The sequence below is a fragment of the Balaenoptera ricei genome, chromosome 4, assembly GCF_028023285.1.
Source record: "Balaenoptera ricei isolate mBalRic1 chromosome 4, mBalRic1.hap2, whole genome shotgun sequence".
NCBI lineage: Eukaryota > Metazoa > Chordata > Mammalia > Artiodactyla > Balaenopteridae > Balaenoptera > Balaenoptera ricei.
Window position 1 is genome coordinate 93986813 of NC_082642.1, and position 21211 is coordinate 94008023.

The window sequence follows — 21211 nt, forward strand, 5'->3', positions numbered from 1 at the left end:
AATCTATAACCTCTGTTTTAGTGTTTAAAAACAGATTCTTTTTCTTTATAATATATCATTACTTTTGATCTTCACAACAACTCTCTGAATTGAATATTCTCACCCATATTTTACTGATGGTGAACTCCTCTAAAGTAATGAAGCCAGTAAAAGATAAGCCAGGAACTCAAGCCACACACTCTACCCATTCCATATTATATAGCCTCTTTGCCTTAGATCCACAGTTCCGAACTTCTGTGTATATGCATGTGTCTGGAGGGGTGGTGTTAGGAGATGAGGGATAGTCATAAGCCCCTATCGGAATCTGATGAAAATTATAGACCAGCTACAGACCCTCTCTGCATAAAAATGCATATGTGGGGACTTCCCTGGTGGCGCAGTGGTTAAGAATCCGCCTGCCAATGCAGGGGACACGGGTTCGAGCCCTGGTCCAGGAAGATTCCACATGCCGTGGAGCAACTAAGCCCTTGCACCACAACTACTGAGCCTGCGCTCTAGAGCCCATGAGCCACAACTACTGAGCCCGTGTGCCACAACTACTGAAGCCCGTGCACCTAGAGCCCATACTTCAGAACAAGGGAAGCAAAGCCACCGCAATGAGAAGCCCACGCACTGCAACAAAGAGTAGCCCCAGCTCGATGCAACTAGAGAAAAGCCCACATGCAGCAACAAAGACCCAATGCAGCCAAAAATACAAAAATTAATTAATTAATTTTTAAAAAAGTAATACATGCTTAAAAAATGCATATATGAACATACATATCAAATACTATATAATTTCTAGGGATTCACAAGCCCTTGGAGCCTATGCATAAATCCCTATAGTATACGAGATACCAATAACAGATAGAAATGTACTCAAAATATCTGTAGCTTTGCTTAATAAGCTGGAATTTATAACCAGTAAGTCCATCAAAACTATTCTGAACCTATTTATATTTCTAATTATTATCGTTAGAATAAATTCCACATTTTATTACTTGTTATATTAAGTAGCGTTGTCTTTTATTTCCTTCATACAAGAAATTTCTTTTTAAGTATACAAATTTTGAGATTCAAGGGGTTAAACATAGCTCTAGAACTACAGAATTTGTTGAATAATCTCATGTTCATGCTTTCCATATGTTTTCTAATGTCAAATGTATTCTCTTCTAAGTTGGAATGATTCCAGACTAGTTTATTTCTTTCGGTTCTTCTTGGTTTGGAAGCCTCACCACTAATTTTATCATTTATTTATTTTCTCTGGATTTCCTTCATCTATGTTATTTTCTTCAGGTTTACAATACAATTACTTATATTACATAAAGAGTGGAAAAACATTTCCTGCTTTATTCTCAACACTTTTCCTATCATTGTTGATCACTTCTCTGACTATTTTGGCTGTAGCATCACACAATGTCAATATCTTCACAAAAGAGTCCACAATTAGTAACATAAATTTATTTCCTGGAATCTGAACTAATTCAACTAACTCCAAAACCCATACCCTTTCCAGTATACCACACTAATCAGAGAACATTAATTGTAAATATAATTTTAATCCTATTTTTCATTAGTGTACTTTCTAATGTTTGCTCATACCAAAGCTTAACAACCAGTTTTTTGGGAGTGGCTCCACTTGGTGCCTCAGACAATCTTCCTGTAGTCACCGTCCATGAGCTCATCATTTCATGACAGGAAAAAATGGTGCCATTTACAAACTTAGGAATTTCAATCTTTATTCCCTTATCTGGTTATAAATTGTAAAACTAGTACTAGCTCAAATCCAAAATTAATTCTAATGGGTTCTATTGCTCAAACTCTTCTACCCAGTGAAGCATCTGCTGTTAAGCATTAAGTTTATCATTTACAGAACATCCCACATCTTCCCTACCACATGCCAGACTATGTTTTTGATAGGTTTTACTGCCAAGCCCTGATAAATGCTTTTTGAAAGTCTAGGTTAAGTACATTTATTGGCACTCTGCATACACACATGAATATAACCCTTCAATAATAATGGTGACTACTATTTTTTCTCTACCGTGCACCAGAAACTGTGCTAGGTTGTTTATACTATCTTATTTAATCCTGAAACTCTGAAATGTAGATATTATAATTACCATTTTACATTTAAGAAAACTGAGACTGAAAGCTTCGAGAATATTCCTAAAGTTACATTACATATATAGGTGGTAGAGGTCAGAATTCACATCCAGGTTTTTCCAAAACCTCAGTGTATTGAACAGGCATAATTACCCAAGTACATAAAGATAGAATATTACTTTCTCCCAGGTAACATTGATTTGTTTGTTATAAATTAGGTCCACCCTGAAGGGGATTAAGAGGTACAAGCCTCCAGTTACATAAGAAACAAGTCATGGGGATATAATATACAGCATAAGGAACATGGTCAATAATATTGTAATAACTTTGTATGGGGACAGATGGTTACTAGACTTGTCTTGATCATTTCATAATGTATGGAAATGTCAAATCATTATGTAGGAAACCTGAAACTCACATAATATTGTATGCCAACTATGTTTCAATAAAAAAATTTTTAATAAATAAATAAATGTCATGCTAAAATATATTTGAACCATTCTTACAAATTATCATGATACTTTCAATATTTATCTTTACAGCCTTACCTGTTAAAAAAAGAAGATTTAGAAAGATATTTACATTTAGTGAATGAATGAAAGCTTCAAGCATTACGTAAAACTGATATTGAAAATATTGTATTTTTCACATACCTGTCAATTTAAGGGCAGTTTATAATTTTAATAAAAAATGATAGAATGGCTGAATTTATTGCTTCATTCTATAGATAAGATGAGCTCAGCAACTTAAAGTGAATTGTCTATTTTACATAGTTAATAAAAAGTTGAAATTAATGTATTATCTGTGTGTATTTCTGTTCTACTTCATTACAGAGCTTAAACATGAGTATATTTTTCTGAAAATAGAAACAAAGTTCTTCTTCAGTTCCCTGAGGAAAAAACATATCTTTATATGTAGTAGTGATAATTAAAAATACTAAACATTTTTGGTTTCCAGAAAGAAAAATGTACAATTAAAAAAATAAATAAATAAATCATATCCACCTGCCTGTATGAAAGTCTATAGTTTCCATCCCTCACTCTGAGTCCTTAAGGATGAGAATCATATGGGAAATGAACCTATCCTCAAGGATAATGATTGGTTTTCTTTTAATAAATCTAGAAAGGTTCTGTCTGCTTCAACAAGAATAAAACTAAGGGCAGAAAACCTTTCTGATGTCTTCCACAGGACTAAAGGTGTATTCAAACATTTGGGTTTCTTGTGGTTATTATTATTGTTGTTTTGTTTATTTTCATTCTTGTAACAGGATCATCTGATACTCTGATTCTGAAGACACGATTCCAGCATTTTGAGAACTTTTATAAATAAAAGGCTTTGAGCACCTGCAAAGTGCTTTTCGAAGGCTATTTCTTATTCACTTAATTTGGGGCTTATGCCCTTAAAAAGAGACTATATACCCAAGTTACACGGAAATAGATTCTTGAGCAAATTCGTGTAATCTCAAACCTTATCATTAAAAAAATTGATACTAAGATTACTGTATACCTGAGAAAGAAGAGGAAAGGAGAGGGAAGTTATTATTTGAGAGAAAGGCATGGAGAAACCAGATAAGAACTATATCATACTTCTGGAAAATGGGACTGAAGAAGGAGAGAAACTGCACAGCCAGCACTAGCTGTTTCAAGGTCTTGGACCACAAAGTATGGTAAAGAAGGGACAGTGTTGAAGATCTGTTTGCAAATATCGCCCCCATTTATTCTATCAACCGGATATTAATTTTGCTTAATAAAATCCTTTCATAAAATGTAAATATATCTTTGGAGAGTTAAACCTATTGGTTCTTCATAACTTTACTGTGAGTTACTGTAATTAGATTGTGTACAACTTAAGTAAACTTTTGGAGAATGTGAGTTTTAATTGAAGCATGGCACACTTCAGAGTAAAAACCATAAAGATCTCTGAACAGTCTAAGGACAGAATGACTGAGAAGGGTGGAATGATGAGACACTAAGGAAGGGCAGGGCTAGAAAGAGGAAGTGAAAAAATACTTACTTTACAGTTTGGCCACAGAAAAATAAGAGGTTATGATTCAGTGATCTCAAAGTTTCCTTCCCACTCTATAATTCTATGAGAGCTATTATGCAAAACATGAATGTTTTACATACCAAATCATAATATACTATATTTTCCTTCCTGGAATCTACACCATCCAACTATTAAAGCAAAAGAGTTCCATTTTCTACCTCAACAACATAGAAGAGAAAAATGTATCAAAACTAGTTCCAGAGGACAAAGGGAAACCAAAAGGAGAAATCACAGGGGTTAAATATCTTTCTAATAAATTCATAACACACCCTTCAGTACAGTGATAATCAGTATTTGATAAGTGACTGAATGAAATCAGGGGTCCAAAAGAGATACAGATTATTAGAATGGCCCAGAATCTTTCTCCAGGAACACATTAAATAAGAACCCTCATCAGTCAGACACCAAAAGTGAAGAAAGGAGAGAATGTTTTCCTACCAACCTAAACGCATTTTCATCAGGCAGACACCAAAAGTGAAGAAAGGAGAGAATGTTTCCCTACCAACCTAAAGGCATTTTCCCTTCCCATTTCCCTTTGCCCCCTTCCATTTGTCACCTTATTACAGCTGTTCCTTGAATAACACGCACGGGTCTGCACCGCACGGGTCCACTTACATGAGGATTTTTTCCAATAAATAGAGTATCTGTATTTTCATCTTACAGATCCTTAAATTAACGAAGTGTGGGGAAAAGTTTGTGTTCCATTAGAGATTACAATACGTGGAATCAAAAAAACTATAGTTTGAGTCCTGATTCTACCCAAACGGTTTCAGCTTCGGGACCTTGGGTGAGTCATGTATCGATTCCTTCGTTTTTGAGGCCGAGATAGGAGTCCGTGGATTTTCCACTGCGCGGGGTCGACGTCCCTAACCCCTGCGTTGTTCAAGCGTCAACTGTACTTTCCTTTCCACCTCTGCATGATCCGCCAGTCACGTCTGACTCCACCCATAGTCACCCCTGTAGACCTCCTCCACAAAGCGTCCCTTTCTACCTGCTGGTCTTACCTAAATCTCTCTGCTCAGAATTACCCACACCTGCTCGACCAGGCTGCTTCCACCGGCCCCCTAGCACTCCGGACAGGGCAGCGGGTCGCGCTGGGCACCCCATTCTCCCATAGAATAAGGGGTTGGGGGGGGTCTGTGCGAACACGACTTGGAGAGAGTTGTGCTTCCGCACCCCCATACCCAGAGCTCCCCCCCTTTCCCCGGGGGTCGTCCTCACTCACAGCGCACAGTGTGGAAGGCGCAGCGCGGCTGCTTCTCAAAACTCTCCCCTAACTTGAGAACCCGCTCGCGACTGTCAATATGCGAAGGTCCCGCGGTTCCATTCATCATTCTCCTCCGGCTCCGACTCTGCCTCGGCCACCGGCGCTCACTACCCTCTGCCAACTCAGCCTGAAGAAGAGGTGCTTGGCCACCGCGGGCGCAGCCACCATAGACTCCGCCCCGCGGCCGACGAGCGCAGTCCCACCGGGCCTCTCGCGTGCTGATTGGTTTCCTGGAGAGGGGCGCCCCGCCCCTTGGCCCCGAGGCTCCTGGTCCTGCAGCGGGGCTCCATTTCCCACGTTGCGACGCACGCAGACTCCGGCACGCCGCATTTCTGAGGTGAGCGGTGGGAGCGGGGTTATTTGGCGGAGCAACGCGAGGCAGGAAGGAGGTAGCCGATCTGACGGAGCGGCTGGGGAAGGAGGGCGCCCCGGGATACCGGGAAGCCCGGACCGCAGGCTTCTGGACCAAGCGACCCGTCTTGTAGGAGCTCTTAAAGGGAGAATCGGCCTTTTCCACGCCTTTTCTGTGGAGATCTGGTTTGGAAACTGAGGCGGGGGAGGGGCGGAGCCTGGTCACTAGGCCTGGTGTCTTGTCCAAGGCCTGGTAGCACGAAAGCCGGCTCTAGAATCCGGAGTAGAGACGCCCGTGGCCTCAGAGACGCGGTCGGTGGACCTGACTGGAGGCGACGCCGTTACCTCAGCAATCGTTTTTTGACCTTATGTTCCAGAGGAAGTTCCTGGTGGTATAAGGATTGGGATAGAGGGAGGGGGGGAAGTGGGGCGGGTAAAAAAGTTTCAAAGTTTGGAACTGCAGATATTTAGGATTAGTTGCAGCTGGATTGCATTGGGTTACCTTCTTTATCTTCTTCACAGTGATCTGTGGCGGCGGTAACGGCACGGCCCCGAAGACGGAATTCCCAAAAGATCAAGGCCAGACCTTGTGCTCTGGCAGCAGGGTAATAGCATAAATAATTGAAAAATAATTGTCTTTTTTCTTCTTTTTTCCTGTCAAAAGTTCGTGAGTTTAAGGGTAAAGATGAGAGAAGTGCTGTATTAGAAGAGAAGCCTCCAAGAGAAGGTTTACAAATGGTTGCCATAACAGTGGTGGTTTTTCAGGGTAATTACGTAATCAGAAAACTTTCTCACTTAACTGCTACCTTCGCCAGGTTTGTAATTTATTGTTCCAGGCAGGTAGATGCCTGTGTCTCTCTCAGCCTATCTGCTTGTCCAAATTCTACTCTTTTAAGGTGTACTAAGACTGTTCCCTGTGGTAGTTAAGCACTTGGGTTCTAAAGCCAGAATCTTTGGGTTTGAACCCCAGCTTCATACTCTATACAATATGACTTTGTGCAAACCAAAGTTAAGGATGCTCATCATTAAAATGGGAGGAAAAAATAATAGTACTTATACCTTACAGTTGTTGAGAGGATTAAATTAGTACAAGAAAGCATTTAAAACAATTCATGGGATAAAGTAAAAGCTCTCTGAATGGTTATTATTTTTGAGACTTTACTGTCATGCAACATTTTAGGGCCATCTTTAGTGGCTGCCTTCTTTTCTAAACCTTGAATTATTCTAGGAGGTAGGAATTATTATTTTGTTTACAGGTAAGAAAGCTTGTTCATGGAAACCCTGTCCTCTGACTCTGTGGTCTTTATTCTTATCATCTGTGTCACCTGTTTGGCATGTAATGTATTTTACATAATTATTTTATTTTACGTATGTGTGTATATGGGTCTGTGTGTATACTTTTCTTTCCTAGCCAGAATGTGAGCAGGAAATCTGTCCTATATAAAATCTTTGTGAACCTTGGGTCTATCATAGAGCCCTACGCATGTTTGGTGGTGGTGATGATGTTTTAGTGATGTTTTCTTATATTAGCCAGAGAGCAAGAACAGTGTTGTGAATCTATTTTACTTTAAAAAGGCTTTCAACCAGAAGTCTGAGGTTTCCATTTTATAACCAGGAGAAAAGCAGAGCATCAAGAAATTGAGGTTTTGGAATACCCAAAGTTTGTGCATTTATTCATTGTTTCAACATATATAAATACTAAGTACCTACCACATGCCAAGCGCTAGTCTAGCCTCTGGGAATATAACAGTGAACCAAAGAGGTAAGAAGGCAGCCACCAATAATGGTATGAGTTTTGCCCTTATGAAGCTTACCTTCTAATGTGAATTTTCTCTAAACATATATCTAAATGAAATATGTTGTACTAGCCCAGGAAGAAAGAAATAGACTAATGAACTAAATAGAATCTAAAAATATACCCAAGTGACATTTCAGATTGCTTCTCTTGTATCCATTCATGATAAATTATCTCAGAAATTTATGACAGCTATGTGCATTTGTTCTTTTTTCACCAGTCTGTAACCTCATCTGTTATAGCTTCCTATCTTAAACCACTCACAAAAATAACTTACATTTGTATTGAAGATATAAATAAAGTTGTATGTTTATGAAGATATAAGTAAAACAAAATAATAAAAACAGTAGAAAAAATTAGGAGATTATATTTTAGCTCTTATGATAGGGAGGACCTTTCTAAGCATGACTCCAAAGGCAGAAGTTATAGAGGGAAGATTGTTATACTTGACTACATAAAAATTGTAAAACTACAGTAAAACCATAATCAAGCTTTAAAAAATAAACGACAGATGAGGATAAAGTGTTTATAGCCAATATAAAAGATAAAGGGTGTATATCCATGTATGAAAAACTTAAAGCTTCTACAAAAGAATAAGAGAAGCCAATAGAAAAAGTGAGGTATGTGAAGAGAAAATATATAAAAGAATAAATGGCCAGTGAACATGAAACGTGCTGAACCTCCCTAATAATCAAAGAAATAAAAATTAAAACAAGGAGATACCATTTTTCACCTAGCGGATTGACAAAAATGTAAAATATAACATTAGGTACTATTGAAGGCATAGTAAAATGAACACCCTCATACATTGTTGGTGGAAGTGTAAATTGGAACACCCATTTTGGAGAAAAATTTGGTATCTAATCAAAAATTTTAAAATATGTGTCCTGCCACCCGACCATCTGACTGCAAGGGAAGAATTCATCCCACAGAGTACTATCATGAGTACCTAAGACATATACTTTGATATTCATTGCAGCATTGCTTGTACTAGCATACACTCTGAATGACTTCCAGTAGAGGAGATGTTTAAATATATTTTGATACACTCTTACAAAGGAAGCATAGCATAATGCAGCCATTGGAAAGAATGAGATAACTATATCCACTCTCCTAGAAAGTTAGTGTGCCAAGAGTTGTGCTGGGCTTTCTTTAAAAATGTTTCCAGAAAACTTGTTTTTTAATGATGTGTATTTTACCTAAAAAGGAATGATTTTTGGATCCTGTATTATGGCCAACTCTTTTTTTTTCAATATTTATTTTATTTATTTATTTATCTTATTTTTGGCTGCATCGAGTCTTAGTTGCAACATGTGGGATCTTTCGTTGCAGCACGGGAGCTCTTCGTGGCGGCATGCGGGCTTCTCTCTAGTCATGGCCTGCACATTTTCTCTCTCGTTGTGGCGTGGGCTCCAGAGCATGTGGGCTCTGTAGTTTGCAGCACACGGGCTCTCTAGTTGAGGCGTGTGGGCTCAGTAGTTGTGGTGTGTGGGCTTAGTTGCCCCGCGGCATGTGGGATCTTAGTTCCCCAACCAGGGATCAAACAAACCCGCATCCCCTGCATTGGAATGTGGATTCTTTACCACTGGACCACCAGGGAAGTTCCCAACTCTTTAATATAAAGGGTGAACCCTGGTGCCAGTTATGAAGAATAATAGCTTAAAAAGTGAGAAGTAGGTTATTTGGGAATGTGTTTTGTGTTTCTTTACTCTTTTGTGTGGGAAGGAATATAATGAACATTGTAATGGAAATTGGATTCATACTGATCTGGATTTGAATACTGACTCCACCACATGCTGGTGGAACCATGACAAGTTTCTTAACTTCTTCAAACTTTACTTTTTTTTAATCTGTAAAATGTAGGTGATTAAAGGCTTTACCTCATAGTCCTGTTGTGAGGATTAAATGAGATAATGCATATGAAAGCACTTAGCACAGTGCTTAATTCATAGTAAGCACTTAATATATGTTAGTATTTATTAATTATAAATAAGTTAAGATTATACTTTTTTTAAAATGGTATCTTTGAGCTTTGAATACTTAAATTAAAAGAATTTAATTTTCTTTAAATTTTTTAAAGAAAAGTTTTAGCAACAAATTGAATTGGGATGTGGATTTTTTTTTAAGATAATCGATTTATTCACTATGCTATTTATAAACAAGCTTTGGTTATCTTATAATAACATTTCTGAGTTGTGTGTTGGGAATCCCCAGGACCAACTCCAGGTTTAGTAATTTGCTAGGAGGGCTCATAGTTCTCAGGATATAATCGTAATCATAGCTATGATTTATTACACTAAAAGGATACAAAAGAAAATCATCAAAGGGAGAAGGCACATGAGATGAAATTCAGAGGAGAACAGGTGCAAACTTCCAAGAGTCCTCTCCCAGCGGAGTCACATAGGACATGCTTAATTCCTCCTTCAGTGAGTTGTAATAACATGTTGAAGTGTTGTTTACCAGGGACGGTCACTAGAGACTCAGTGACAGAGTCTTTATTGGAGATGGTCATGTAGGCATCGTCTGCTACCACATATCAGAATTCCAGACTTCAGGAAGGAAAGCAGGTGTTCAACATAAACCGCATTGTTTTTACAAACAGTTTAGGCCCAGTGAGCCAGTCATATTAGGAAACTGGTGGAAACCCTCCTGAAATCCAAGTTCCTAGACATCAGGCAAGGGCCAACCTTGTAAGGAGACCTTTAAAAAAGATATCAGTCTTAGGCCTGTATTAGCTCATTTCTGCACACTCAGTTTCTCTTTCATGATAAAAGAAAATTAACTCCTGACCTAGGATTGTTGTGCAGATTAGAGAGAGTGAATGTGAAGCACCAAGCACAGTTTCTGACTCTTAGAGAGTGCACAATAAACAGTACCTAGTGTAGCTGTTACAGTAAGGTATAAGGGTCTTTAGCTCTTTTAGAGGTACACTAGTTGGAAAAACCAGTTTCTCCCTATAAGGAAGAAATGAGAAAAATCTACCCTTCACTTCTTGAACCAAGCAAAGCTGTTGTCATTTATATTTCAAACATTATTTAGGGGGTGAATGTTTTAGGCTATTGACCTTTATTTTTCTGATTCTGTCAAATATAGGTGGTATGAGAAATGAAGGCAATGGGTACAGACCCAAGGATCTTATCTCTAGCTGCTGAAGTTGCAATAAGTCCTGAGCAGAATGTCCCTGTTATACTGTTGAAGTTAAAAGGTAAGAAAATCTTTTTGTGATCGGCTGACACTGTTTAACAAAACAAGTTCCATCATGGGTACAATTTTAGCATTTGTTTTTAATTTGTTCAGTGAAATCTTAACACTGTGATAAAGCAGTGATTTCTTTTTCCTTTTAAATGTATTTTTAGTCATTATTCAACCTATAAAAATATGGATAGCTCTTGGATTTATTGAGCAAAAATAAGTGTATCTTATTTCCTTTTGCCTTAGAAATAATAAACAACACACCTTTTGGAAGCTCAGAGTTGAAGAAAGTCAAACAAGATATATATTGTTATGATCTCATTCGGTATTGCCTCTTGGTCCTCAGTCAAGATTGTTCTCGAATCCAGGGTGGTTGGACTACAATTTCCCAGCTTACACAGATATTAAGGTAAAATGAACAATAAATCAGCTTGTTGTTGAGGGATATAGTAGTAGATTCTTAATTTCAACATTTGCTTTCTTTTCTTCATCTGGCTAACAAGCATTGGCAACCTCCCATGGTATGTTATGGATGTACTTTTCCTTCATACTATATATTATTATTCCTAACTGTATTTGTGAATATTTCACTGTCAAAAATTTCACTCCATAAGCTCTACGAAGATGGTGATCTTGTGCTCACCACTGAATCCCAAGGACCTAATAGACTAAAGACTAAAAAATATTGAAGAAATGAAGAGATTAAGGCACTGGCTCTATACTGGAAAAACTTACAGTAGACGTGGGATGACAGTCATGTGGATTTATCATACAAGGCAGAATGAAATAGGTGCTGAAATGAAAGGCATAAGCAAAGGACTGCAGGAGAAGAGATACAGAAACTTCATTTCACAGTATATTGGTTTAGCTGTCTCAACTGTATATTTCATTAAGTAACCCAAATCATGTCAATAAATTTAGAAGTAGCATTTACTGATCTACTGCCATGCTAGAAATTACGAGAAAAAGATCAAAATCTTTTTTCATATAGGAGGCAATAAAATAAATCAGGTGTTCTCAGTGTCTAAGCCACTTCCTAATTAAGTAACTGAAAATGTGCAGTACTAGTTGGATCTTAGCTTTTGAAACTGCTTATAATTAAACATAGGTAGATAAAGGCCAGATTCAAGGTATACAGTTAGGAAAAACAGTTAACACATGCAATATTTTTTTATACCTTAATTTTCAAGATTAATTATTTCCTTAAGTAAATAGAGCCTTATGTCTTTGTGTTGTTAGATATGTTAGCTCATGGAAATATTGATTGAGCTAGGCTCTCAGAAGTGGACTCCAAGTCTTAAGAAATCCCCATGTTTGTGAATGTACAAAAAACGTATTTCATTTATTAACATTTTCAATGAAAGTAGTACTCTTAATTAACTTTAGAAACCAAAGGGAAAAGAGAAACTGGTACATGTAGTGTAAGTCTATTGACCTTAGGAACTGATATGCAAAAAAAAAAAAAGCATTAGTCAGTTTTTAGTGTACTCAGTATGTAGTCACTCTTGCTTATCAGTGTCTGCACAAGCCTCTAACATCGGTACTTACTCATTAGAGTACACACATAGAGACCATTCTTGGATTGGGGACTTTTTTTGGTATTAGTCTGCACAAATAGTTCTTATCATTGAGACTTTTGAATATACTCATTTCATATCCAGGGGGTGACTTTATGTGTGGTTTCCAGAGGACCCATTTCTCTAAATGACCTTCTCTCTTTCAATGTATATTGTAAACTGTTCCTACTAGAGTTTTTGCTGTCTCCTCTTCTGATGTAGGGAATGTGCAATCAGATATTTTGCAGATTTTAGGAAAGTAGATCTATTGGAAAAAATTGATAATCTGTCCCTTGTAGACTAATGCTACCCTAGCTATTTTTCAGCTCTCTGATGTGTAAAATGTATCAGTTAACACATATGTTACTCCTGAATGGTATTCTGTTGCTTTTAGAGTGTGTGTAGCCCCTTCACTGAAAACTTGCCTCTTTCTCTTTATTGTGAGCCAAGTGTATTTTGTTTCCTGAAGGATTGACAAGTAAGTTTTTAGGACATGTAAGTCCTAGCTCTAAGTACAGGCAAAATCCACACCACTGTTTACTTGTTACTTGTTAAGAAAGTTGTTACACTAATTTTCCTGTAAAAGTTCTTTATTGGCTTGGCAACAAAAGAAAGATACTAAAAATTCTCATTAAGACACTGTGTCTATAGAAGCTTTAGCATTCATCTAAAATTTATAATTAGCACAAACTTAATCACAAACTTGTGCTCTTATTTCAGCCATTGCTGTGTGGGCTTAGAACCAGGAGAAGATGCAGAGGAATTTTACAATGAATTACTTCCATCAGCTGCAGAAAATTTTCTGGTTTTGGGGAGGCAATTGCAAACATGTTTCATCAACGCAGCTAAGGTATATGTATTTATTTAGGGTTTTTTGTTTTGTAGCCAAAACAGGTTAATTCTTGAGACGATGTTCCACATTGTTTTTTCAAGTGTGCAATATTTGGCTGAAAGTACAATTAGAGTAATGGATTCAAACATTTTTAAAGCTACAACCCAAAAAAAGAAAATCTCTACATTTGAAATTTTTAAAGTGCTGACTGAACTGAAGCATATTGTATGACAGTATGCTTTTTGAAGGATCTGTTTTACTACTCAGTTTTGAGCATCACCCATAGACATTTATTTCCGTAGCATTTTCCTAAAACATACCTTCTACTTAAATCAGTAGTGGAAGAAAGTATTGTTCTCTAGGCCCAAGGCTTTTCTCAGTAGCTCCAATGGTGAAGAAGAATAAAGGTGCACTTTCTATATGCTCCTTCAGATCCTCTCTAGTCAAAATATTTCAACCTAAACATTTGGATTCATTTCACTCCAACAAGTATTTCTTGGGTGAATTGTGCTGGATGCTATATGTACTTTTTTTTTGTTTTTTGACCTATGGATCATTTAGAAGTATGTTGCTTAGTTTCAAAATATTTGAGGGTTTTGTTGGTGTTTTATTGTTATCAGTTTCTAATTTAATTCTGTCATGTCAGATAACATACTCTGTGTCATTTCAGACCTTTGAAGTATTTTCAGACTTGTTTTATGGCACTCCATATGTTTTATAGTGGTGAAGGTTCCATTACAAGCAGTCCTTACTTTGCACAGTGCTGTCTTAACTGAAACTCATGGATATCAGGGACATGTAAAGCTTTTGACATACACAGATTTCATTTAACATGGTACCATGCAAAAGCAAAGACTCCCTGTATACCTGAATGTGAACTCCTCAGTTGTAGTGTGTAATGTTCTGTAAATGTCAATTAGATCAGTTTGGATATAGAATATATAAGGAGTGATAAGTCCGCAAGGCTGAAATTCCACCTTGGAAGAGTTCTTGGCTATATGTACATTTGGGCCAACTGCCACATCAGAGATAGAGCAGATTCACAACTTCTGTGAATTATGAAGGGAAATAATAATGTAAATCACTATAGGATGTTAAGTTCCATTTGAGATGCTTTGGGTATATAAGGAATAGACATAGTTTTGCATTTAAACAACTCTCAGGCTAATAAAGTAGATAAAATCTCTAGGTATTTCTTATAGAAAACCTAAGACAGGTATATTTTTAATTCAAAAAAATAAGTTTAAAAAGTTTAAGAGTGAAATTGAGCAAGATATACAACAGTATGGACAAAAGAGTGGTTTGAATATGAGAAGTATTGTTGGCAGAGAATTTAACTTAGTGGTAGAGTATATGGGTCACAGATGCCACTTCTAGCATCTCCATTGACATTTTGAGGGATGCTAGCAGTAAATAAATATTTGCATATTTGCTAGATATAATTCAGTTCAGTTAAAGCGGCATGAACTATAGAAATTGTGTTGAACTTGATTTCTTTTCTGGCTGTGCCACAAACTAACTCTGGGTTCTTGGTCAAATCACTTGATTTCACTCTATCTCAGCTTCCTCCTTTGTAAAATGAATTTCCATCTCATGAATAGCTCAGACCATTATGAAAGCTTTATGTTTTCTTCAAAGCACTTTTATTTAATATTCCCCACTTAAAAGCAATAATACTTATATTCTTTTCATTTCTACAGTCCTTCAGTACTTTTCATAATACTTTCTTATTCTTAATCATGGTATTTGTATAGAGATAAAAAATTCTTTAGTATATACATCAAAGGGAGTAAATCAGCTACAAAAAAAGAGAGCCACTTGACCACAGAACAAATTAAAATGGTGAATAAAAAGAAAATGACGAGAGACAGGATTCAGTGCACAGGACCAGGAGGACACAGAAGTGTCCAGAATCCAGGCAGGAAGTTGCTGTCTGAGTCCATGACTCAGGTTCCAATGGAGCAGGTACTGGTGTGATAGACAGGCTGGTAAGGCAGGAGGACCAGCTCTCTTTGGCCTGAAAGCCCAGCCTCTGCCACTGAGCCCATCCAGTTCTTCCTGTTGCACTTGTTTTTTGTTTTTTTTAACATCTTTATTGGAGTATAATTGCTTTACAATGTTGTGTTTGTTTCTGCTGTATAAAAAAGTGAATCAGCTATATGTATACATATATCCCCATATCCCCTCCCTCTTGCGTCTCCCTCCCACCTTCCCTATCCCACCTCTCTAGGTGGTCACAAAGTACCAAGCTGATCTCCCTGTGCCATGCAGCTGCTTCCCACTAGCTATCTATTTTACATTTGGTAGTGTATATATGTCAGTGCTACTCTCTCACTTGGTCCCAGCTTACCCTTCCCCTCCCTGTGTCCTCAAGTCCATTCTCTACGTCTGCATCTTTATTCCTGTCCTGCCCCTAGGTTCATCAAAACCATTTTTTTTTTACATTCCATATATATGTTAGCATATGGTATTTATTTTTCTCTTTCTGACTTCACTCTGTATGACAGACTCTAGGTCCATCCACCTCAGTACAAATAAGTTTCATTTCTCAGTTTCATTTCTTTTTATGGCTGAGTAACATTCCATTGTATATATGTGCCACATCTTCTTTATCCATTCATCTGTTGATGGACACTTAGGTTGCGTCCATGTCCTGGGTATTGTAAATAGTGCTGCAATGAACATTGTGATACATGTCTCTTTTTGAATTATGGTTTTCTCAGGGTATATGCCCAGTAGTGGGATTGCTGGGTTATATGGTAGTTCTAGTTTTAGTTTTTTAAGGAACCTCCATACTGTTCTCCATAGTGGCTGTATCAGTTTACAATCCCGCCAACAGTGCAAGAGGGCTCCCTTTTCTCCACACCCTCTCCAGCATTTATTGTTTGTAGATTTTTTGATGGTGGCCATTCTGACCGATGTGAGGTGATACCTCATTGTGGTTTTGATTTGCATTTCTCTAATGATTAGTGATGTTGAGCATCCTTTCATGTGTTTGTTGGCAATCTGTATATCTTCTTTGGAGAAATGTCTATTTAGGTCTTCTACCCATTTTTGGATTGGGTTGTTTCTTTTTTCGATACTGAGCTGCATGAGCTGCTTGTAAATTTTGGAGATTAATCCTTTCTCAATTGCTTCATTTGCAAATCTTTTCTCCCATTCTGAGGGTTGTCTTTTGACTTGTTTATGGTTTCCTTTGCTGTGCAAAAGCTTTTAATTTTCATTAGGTCCCATTTGTTTATTTTTGTTTTTATTCACATTTCTCTAGGAGGTGGGTCAAAAAGGATCTTGCTGTGGTTTATGTCATACAGTGTTCTGCCTATGTTTTCCTCTAAGAGTTTTATAGTGTCTGGCCTTACATTGAAGTTTTTAATCCATTTAGAGTGTATTTCTGTGTATGGTGTTAGGAAGTGTTCTAATTTCATTGTTTTACATGTAGCTGTCCAGTTTTCCCAGCACCACTTATTGAAGAGGCTGTCTTTTCTCCATTGTATATTCTTGCCTCCTTTATCAAAGATAAGGTGGCCATATGTGCGTGGGTTTATCTCTGGGCTTTCTATCCTGTTCCATTGATCTATATTTCTGTTTTTGTGCCAGTACCATACTGTCTTGATTACTATAGCTTTGTGCTATAGTCTGAAGTCAGGGAACCTGATTCCTCCAGCTCCTTTTTCCTTTCTCAAGATTGCTTTGGCTCTTCAGGATCTTTTGTGTTTCCATACAAATTGTAAAATTTTTTGTTCTAGTTCTGTGGAAAATGGCATTGGTAGTTTGATAGGGACTGCATTAAATCTGTAGATTGCTTTGGTAGTATAGTCATTTTCACAATATTGATTCTTCCAATCCAAGAACATGGTATATCTCTCCATCTGTTTGTATCGTTTTTAATTTCTTTCATCAGTGTCTTATAGTTTTCTGCATACAGGTCTTTTGTCTCCTTAGGTAGGTTTATTCCTAGGTATTTTATTCTTTTTGTTGTAATGGTAAATGGGAGTATTTCCTTAATTTCTCTTTCAGATTTTTCATCATTAATGTATAGGAATGCAAGAGATTTCTGTGCATTAATTTTGTATCCTGCTACTTTACCGAATTCATTGATTAGCTCTAGTAGTTTTCTGGTAGCATCTTTAGGATTCTCTATGTTTAGTATCATGTCATCTGCAAACAGTGACAGCTTTACTTCTTCTTTTCTGATTTGGATTCCTTTTATTTCTTTTTCTTCTCTGATTCCTGTGGCTAAAACTTCCAAAACTATGTTGAATAATAGTAGTGAGAGTGGGCAACCTTGTCTTTTTCCGGATCTTAGAAGAAGTGGTTTCAGTTTTTCACCATTGAGAATGATGTTGGCTGTGGATTTGTCATATATGGGCTTTATTACGTTGAGGTAGGTTCCCTCTATGCGCACTTTCTGGAGAGTTTTTATCATAAGTGGGTGTTGAATTTTGTCGAAAGCCTTTTCTGCATCTATTGAGATTATCATATGTTTTTTATCCTTCAATTTGTTAATATGGTGTATCACATTGATTGATTTGCATATATTGAAGAATCCTTGCATCCCTGGGATAAACCCCACTTGATCATGCTGTATGATCCTTTTAATGTGCTGTTGGATTCTGTTTGCTCGTATTTTGTTGAGGATTTTTGCATCTGTGTTCATCAGTGATATTGGTCTTTAGTTTTCTTTTTTTGTGACATCTTTGTCTGGTTTTGGTATTGGGGTGATGGTGGCCTCGTGGAATGAGTTTGGGAGTGTTCCTCCCTCTGCTATATTTTGGAAGAGTGTGAGAAGGATAAGTTTGATAGAATTCACCTGTGAAGCCATCTGGTCCTGAGCTTTTGTTTGTTGGAAGGTTTTTAATCACAGTTTCAATTTCATTACTTGTGATTGGTCTGTTCATATTTTCTATTTCTTCCTGGTTCAGTCTTGGAAGGTTGTACTTTTCTAAGAATTCGTCCATTTCTTCCAGGTTGTCCATTTTATTGGCATATAGTTGCTTGTAGTAGTCTCTCATGATCCTTTGTATTTCTGCAGTGTCAGTTGTTAGCTTTTTATTTCTAATTCTTTTGATTTGAGTTTTCTCTGTTTTTTTCTTGATGAGTCTGGCTAATGGTTTATCAATTTCGTTTATCTTCTCAAAGAACCAGCTTTTGTTTTATTGATCTTTGCTATTGTTTCCTTCATTTCTTTTTCATTTATTTCTGCTCTCATCTTTATGATTTCTTTCCTTCTGCTAACTTTGGGGGTTTTTTTGCTCTTCTTTCTCTTATTGCTTTAGGTGTAAGGTTAGGTTGTTTGAGATTTTTCTTGTTTCTTGAGGTATGATTGTATTGCTATAAACTTCCCTCTTAGAACTGCTTTTGCTGCATCCCATAGGTTTTGGGTCATCATGTTTTGATAGTTTGATTAATGTGTCTTGGCGTGTTTCTCCTTGGGTTTATCCTGTATGGGACTCTCTGTGCTTCCTGGACTTGATTAACTATTTCCTTTCCCATATTAGGGACGTTTTCAACTATAATCTCTTCAAATATTTTCTCAGTCCCTTTCTTTTTCTCTTCTTCTTCTGGGACCCCTATAATTCGAATGTTGGTGCGTTTAATGTTGTCCCAGAGGTCTCTGAGACTGTCCTCAGTTCTTTTCATTCTTTTTTCTTTATCCTGCTCTGTAGTAGTTATTTCCACTATTTTATCTTCCAGGTCACTTATCCGTTCTTCTGCCTCAGTTATTCTGCTATTGATCCCGTCTAGAGTATTTTTAATTTCATTTATTGTGCTTTTCATCGTTGCTTGGTTCCTCTTTAGTTCTTCTACATCCTTGTTAAATGTTTCTTGCATTTTGTCTATTCTATTTCCAAGATTTTGGATCATCTTTACTATCATTATTCTGAATTCTTTTTCAGGTAGACTGCCTATTTCCTCTTCATTTGTTAGGTCTGGTGTGTTTTGACCCTGCTCCTTCACCTGCTGTGTGGTTTTTTGTCTTCTCATTTTGCTTATCTTACTGTGTTTGGGGTCTCCTTTTCACAGGCTGCAGGTTCGTAGTTCCCGTTGTTTTTGGTATCTGTCCCCAGTGGGTAAGGTTGGTTGAGTGGGTTGTGTAGGCTTCCTGGTGGAGGGGACTAGTGCCTGTGTTCTGGTGGATGAGGTTGGATCTTGTCTTTCTGGTGGGCACGTCCACGTCTGGTGGTGTGTTTTGGGGTGTCTGTGGCCTTATTATGATTTTAGGCAGCCTCTCTGCTAATGGATGGGGCTGTGTTCCTGTCTTGCTAGTTGTTTGGCATAGGGTGTCCAGTACTGTAGCTTGCTGGTCGTTGAGTGAAGCTGGGTCTTGATGTTGAGATGGAGATCTCTGAGAGATTTTCACCGTTTGGTATTACATAGAGCTGGGAGGTCTCTTGTGGACCAGTGTCCTGAAGTTGGCTCTCCCACCTCAGAGGGACAGCCCTGATGCCTGGCTGGAGCACCAAGAGCCTTTCATCCACACGGCTCAGACTTTTGGGAGGTCTGACGTCTTCTGCCAGCATTCAGTGGGTGTTCTGTAGGAGCAGTTCCACGTGTAGATGTATTTCTACTGTATCTGTGGGAAGGAAGGTGATCTCCGCGTCTTACTCTTCCGCCGTCTTGCCCCTCCCCCAGAAAATGTTTCTGGGACATCATGTTTTCATTGTCATTTGTTTCTAGGTATTTTTTTGATTTCCTCTTTGATTTCTTCAGTGATCTCTTGGTTATTTAGTAGCATATTGTTTAGCCTCTATGTGTTTGTATATTTTACAATTTTTTTTTTACTGTAATTGATATCTAGTCTCATAGCATTGTGGTCGGAAAAGATACTTGATATGATTTCAATTTTCTTAAATTTACTGAGTCTTGATTTGTGACCCGAGGTATGATCTGTCCTGGAGAATGTTCCATGTGCACTTGAGAAGAAAGTGTATTCTGTTGTTTTTGGATGGAATGTCCTATAAATGTCAATTAAGTCCATCTGGTTTGATGTGTCATTTAAAGCTTGTGTTTCCTTATTTATTTTCATTTTGGATGATCTGTCCATTGGTGAAAGTGGGGTGTTAAAGTCCCCTACTATGATTGCGTTACTGTTGATTTCCCCTTTTATGGCTGTTAGCATTTGTCTTATGTATTGAGGTGCTCCTATGTTGGGTGCATAAATATTTACAATTGTTATATCTTTTTCTTGGATTGATCCCTTGATCGTTATGTAGTGTCCTTCTTTGTCTCTTGTAATAGTCTTTATTTTAAAGTCTATTTTGTCTGATATGAATATTGCTATTCCAGCTTTCTTTTGATTTCCATTTGCATGGAATACCTTTTTCCATCCCCTCACTTTCAGTCTGTATGTGTCCCTAGGTCTGAAGTGGGTCTCTTGTAGGCAGAATATATATGGGTTTTGTTTTTGTATCCATTCAGCCGGTCTGTGTCTTTTGGTTGGAGCATTTAATCCATTTACTTTTAGGGTAATTATTGACATGTATGTTCCTATTACCATTTTCTTAATTGTTTTGCGTGTGTTTTTTGTAGGTCTTTTCCTTCTCTTGTGTTTCCTGCCTAGAGAAATTCCTTTAGCATTTGTTGTAAAGCTGGTTTGGTGGTGCTGAATTCTCTTAACTTTTGCTTTTCTGCAAAGTTTTTAATTGCTCCGTCGAATCTGAATGAGATCCTTGCTGGGTAGAGTAATCTTGGTTGTAGGTTTTTCCTTATCACTTTAAATATGTCTTGCCTTTCCCTTCTGGCTTGCAGAGTTTTTGCTAAAAGATCAGCTGTTAACCTTATGGGGATTCCCTTCTATGTTGTTTGTTGCTTTTCCCTTGCTGCTTTTAATATTTTTTCTTTGTATTTAATTTTTGGTAGTTTGATTAATATGTGTCTTGGCATGTTTCTCCTTTGACTTATCCTGTATGGGACTCTCTGTGCTTCCTGGACTTGATTGACTCTTTCCTTTCCCATGTTATGGAAGTTTTCAACTATAATCTCTTCAAATGTTTTCTCAGACCCTTTCTTTTTCTCTTCTTCTTCTGGGACCCCTATAATTCGAATGTTGGTGTGTTTAATGTTGTCCCAGAGTTCTCTGAGACTGT

General features: G+C 37.5%; 2 protein-coding genes across 7 annotated transcripts in view; one reads left to right on the forward strand and one right to left on the reverse strand.

Moving 5' to 3' along the window:
• Nucleotides 1-5535, reverse strand: part of EAF2 (ELL associated factor 2) — a 56466-nt gene extending 50931 nt beyond the window's left edge. For both annotated transcript variants that reach the window (XM_059921007.1, XM_059921008.1), the window contains exon 1: nt 5357-5535. In XM_059921007.1, coding sequence (XP_059776990.1) covers nt 5357-5465 — 109 coding nt within the window. In that variant the 5' untranslated portion in view covers nt 5466-5535. The remainder of the gene's footprint in view (nt 1-5356) is intronic.
• A 109-nt stretch (nt 5536-5644) lies between these two features.
• The window catches only part of IQCB1 (IQ motif containing B1), a 47906-nt gene continuing 32339 nt past the window's right edge, over nt 5645-21211 (forward strand). For 3 of the 5 annotated variants that reach the window (XM_059921010.1, XM_059921014.1, XM_059921015.1), the window contains exons 1-5: nt 5645-5735; nt 6272-6354; nt 10638-10749; nt 10983-11145; nt 13013-13142. In XM_059921010.1, coding sequence (XP_059776993.1) covers nt 10650-10749; nt 10983-11145; nt 13013-13142 — 393 coding nt within the window. In that variant the 5' untranslated portion in view covers nt 5645-5735; nt 6272-6354; nt 10638-10649. The other 2 variants (XM_059921011.1, XM_059921012.1) reach the window with 2 other exon arrangements.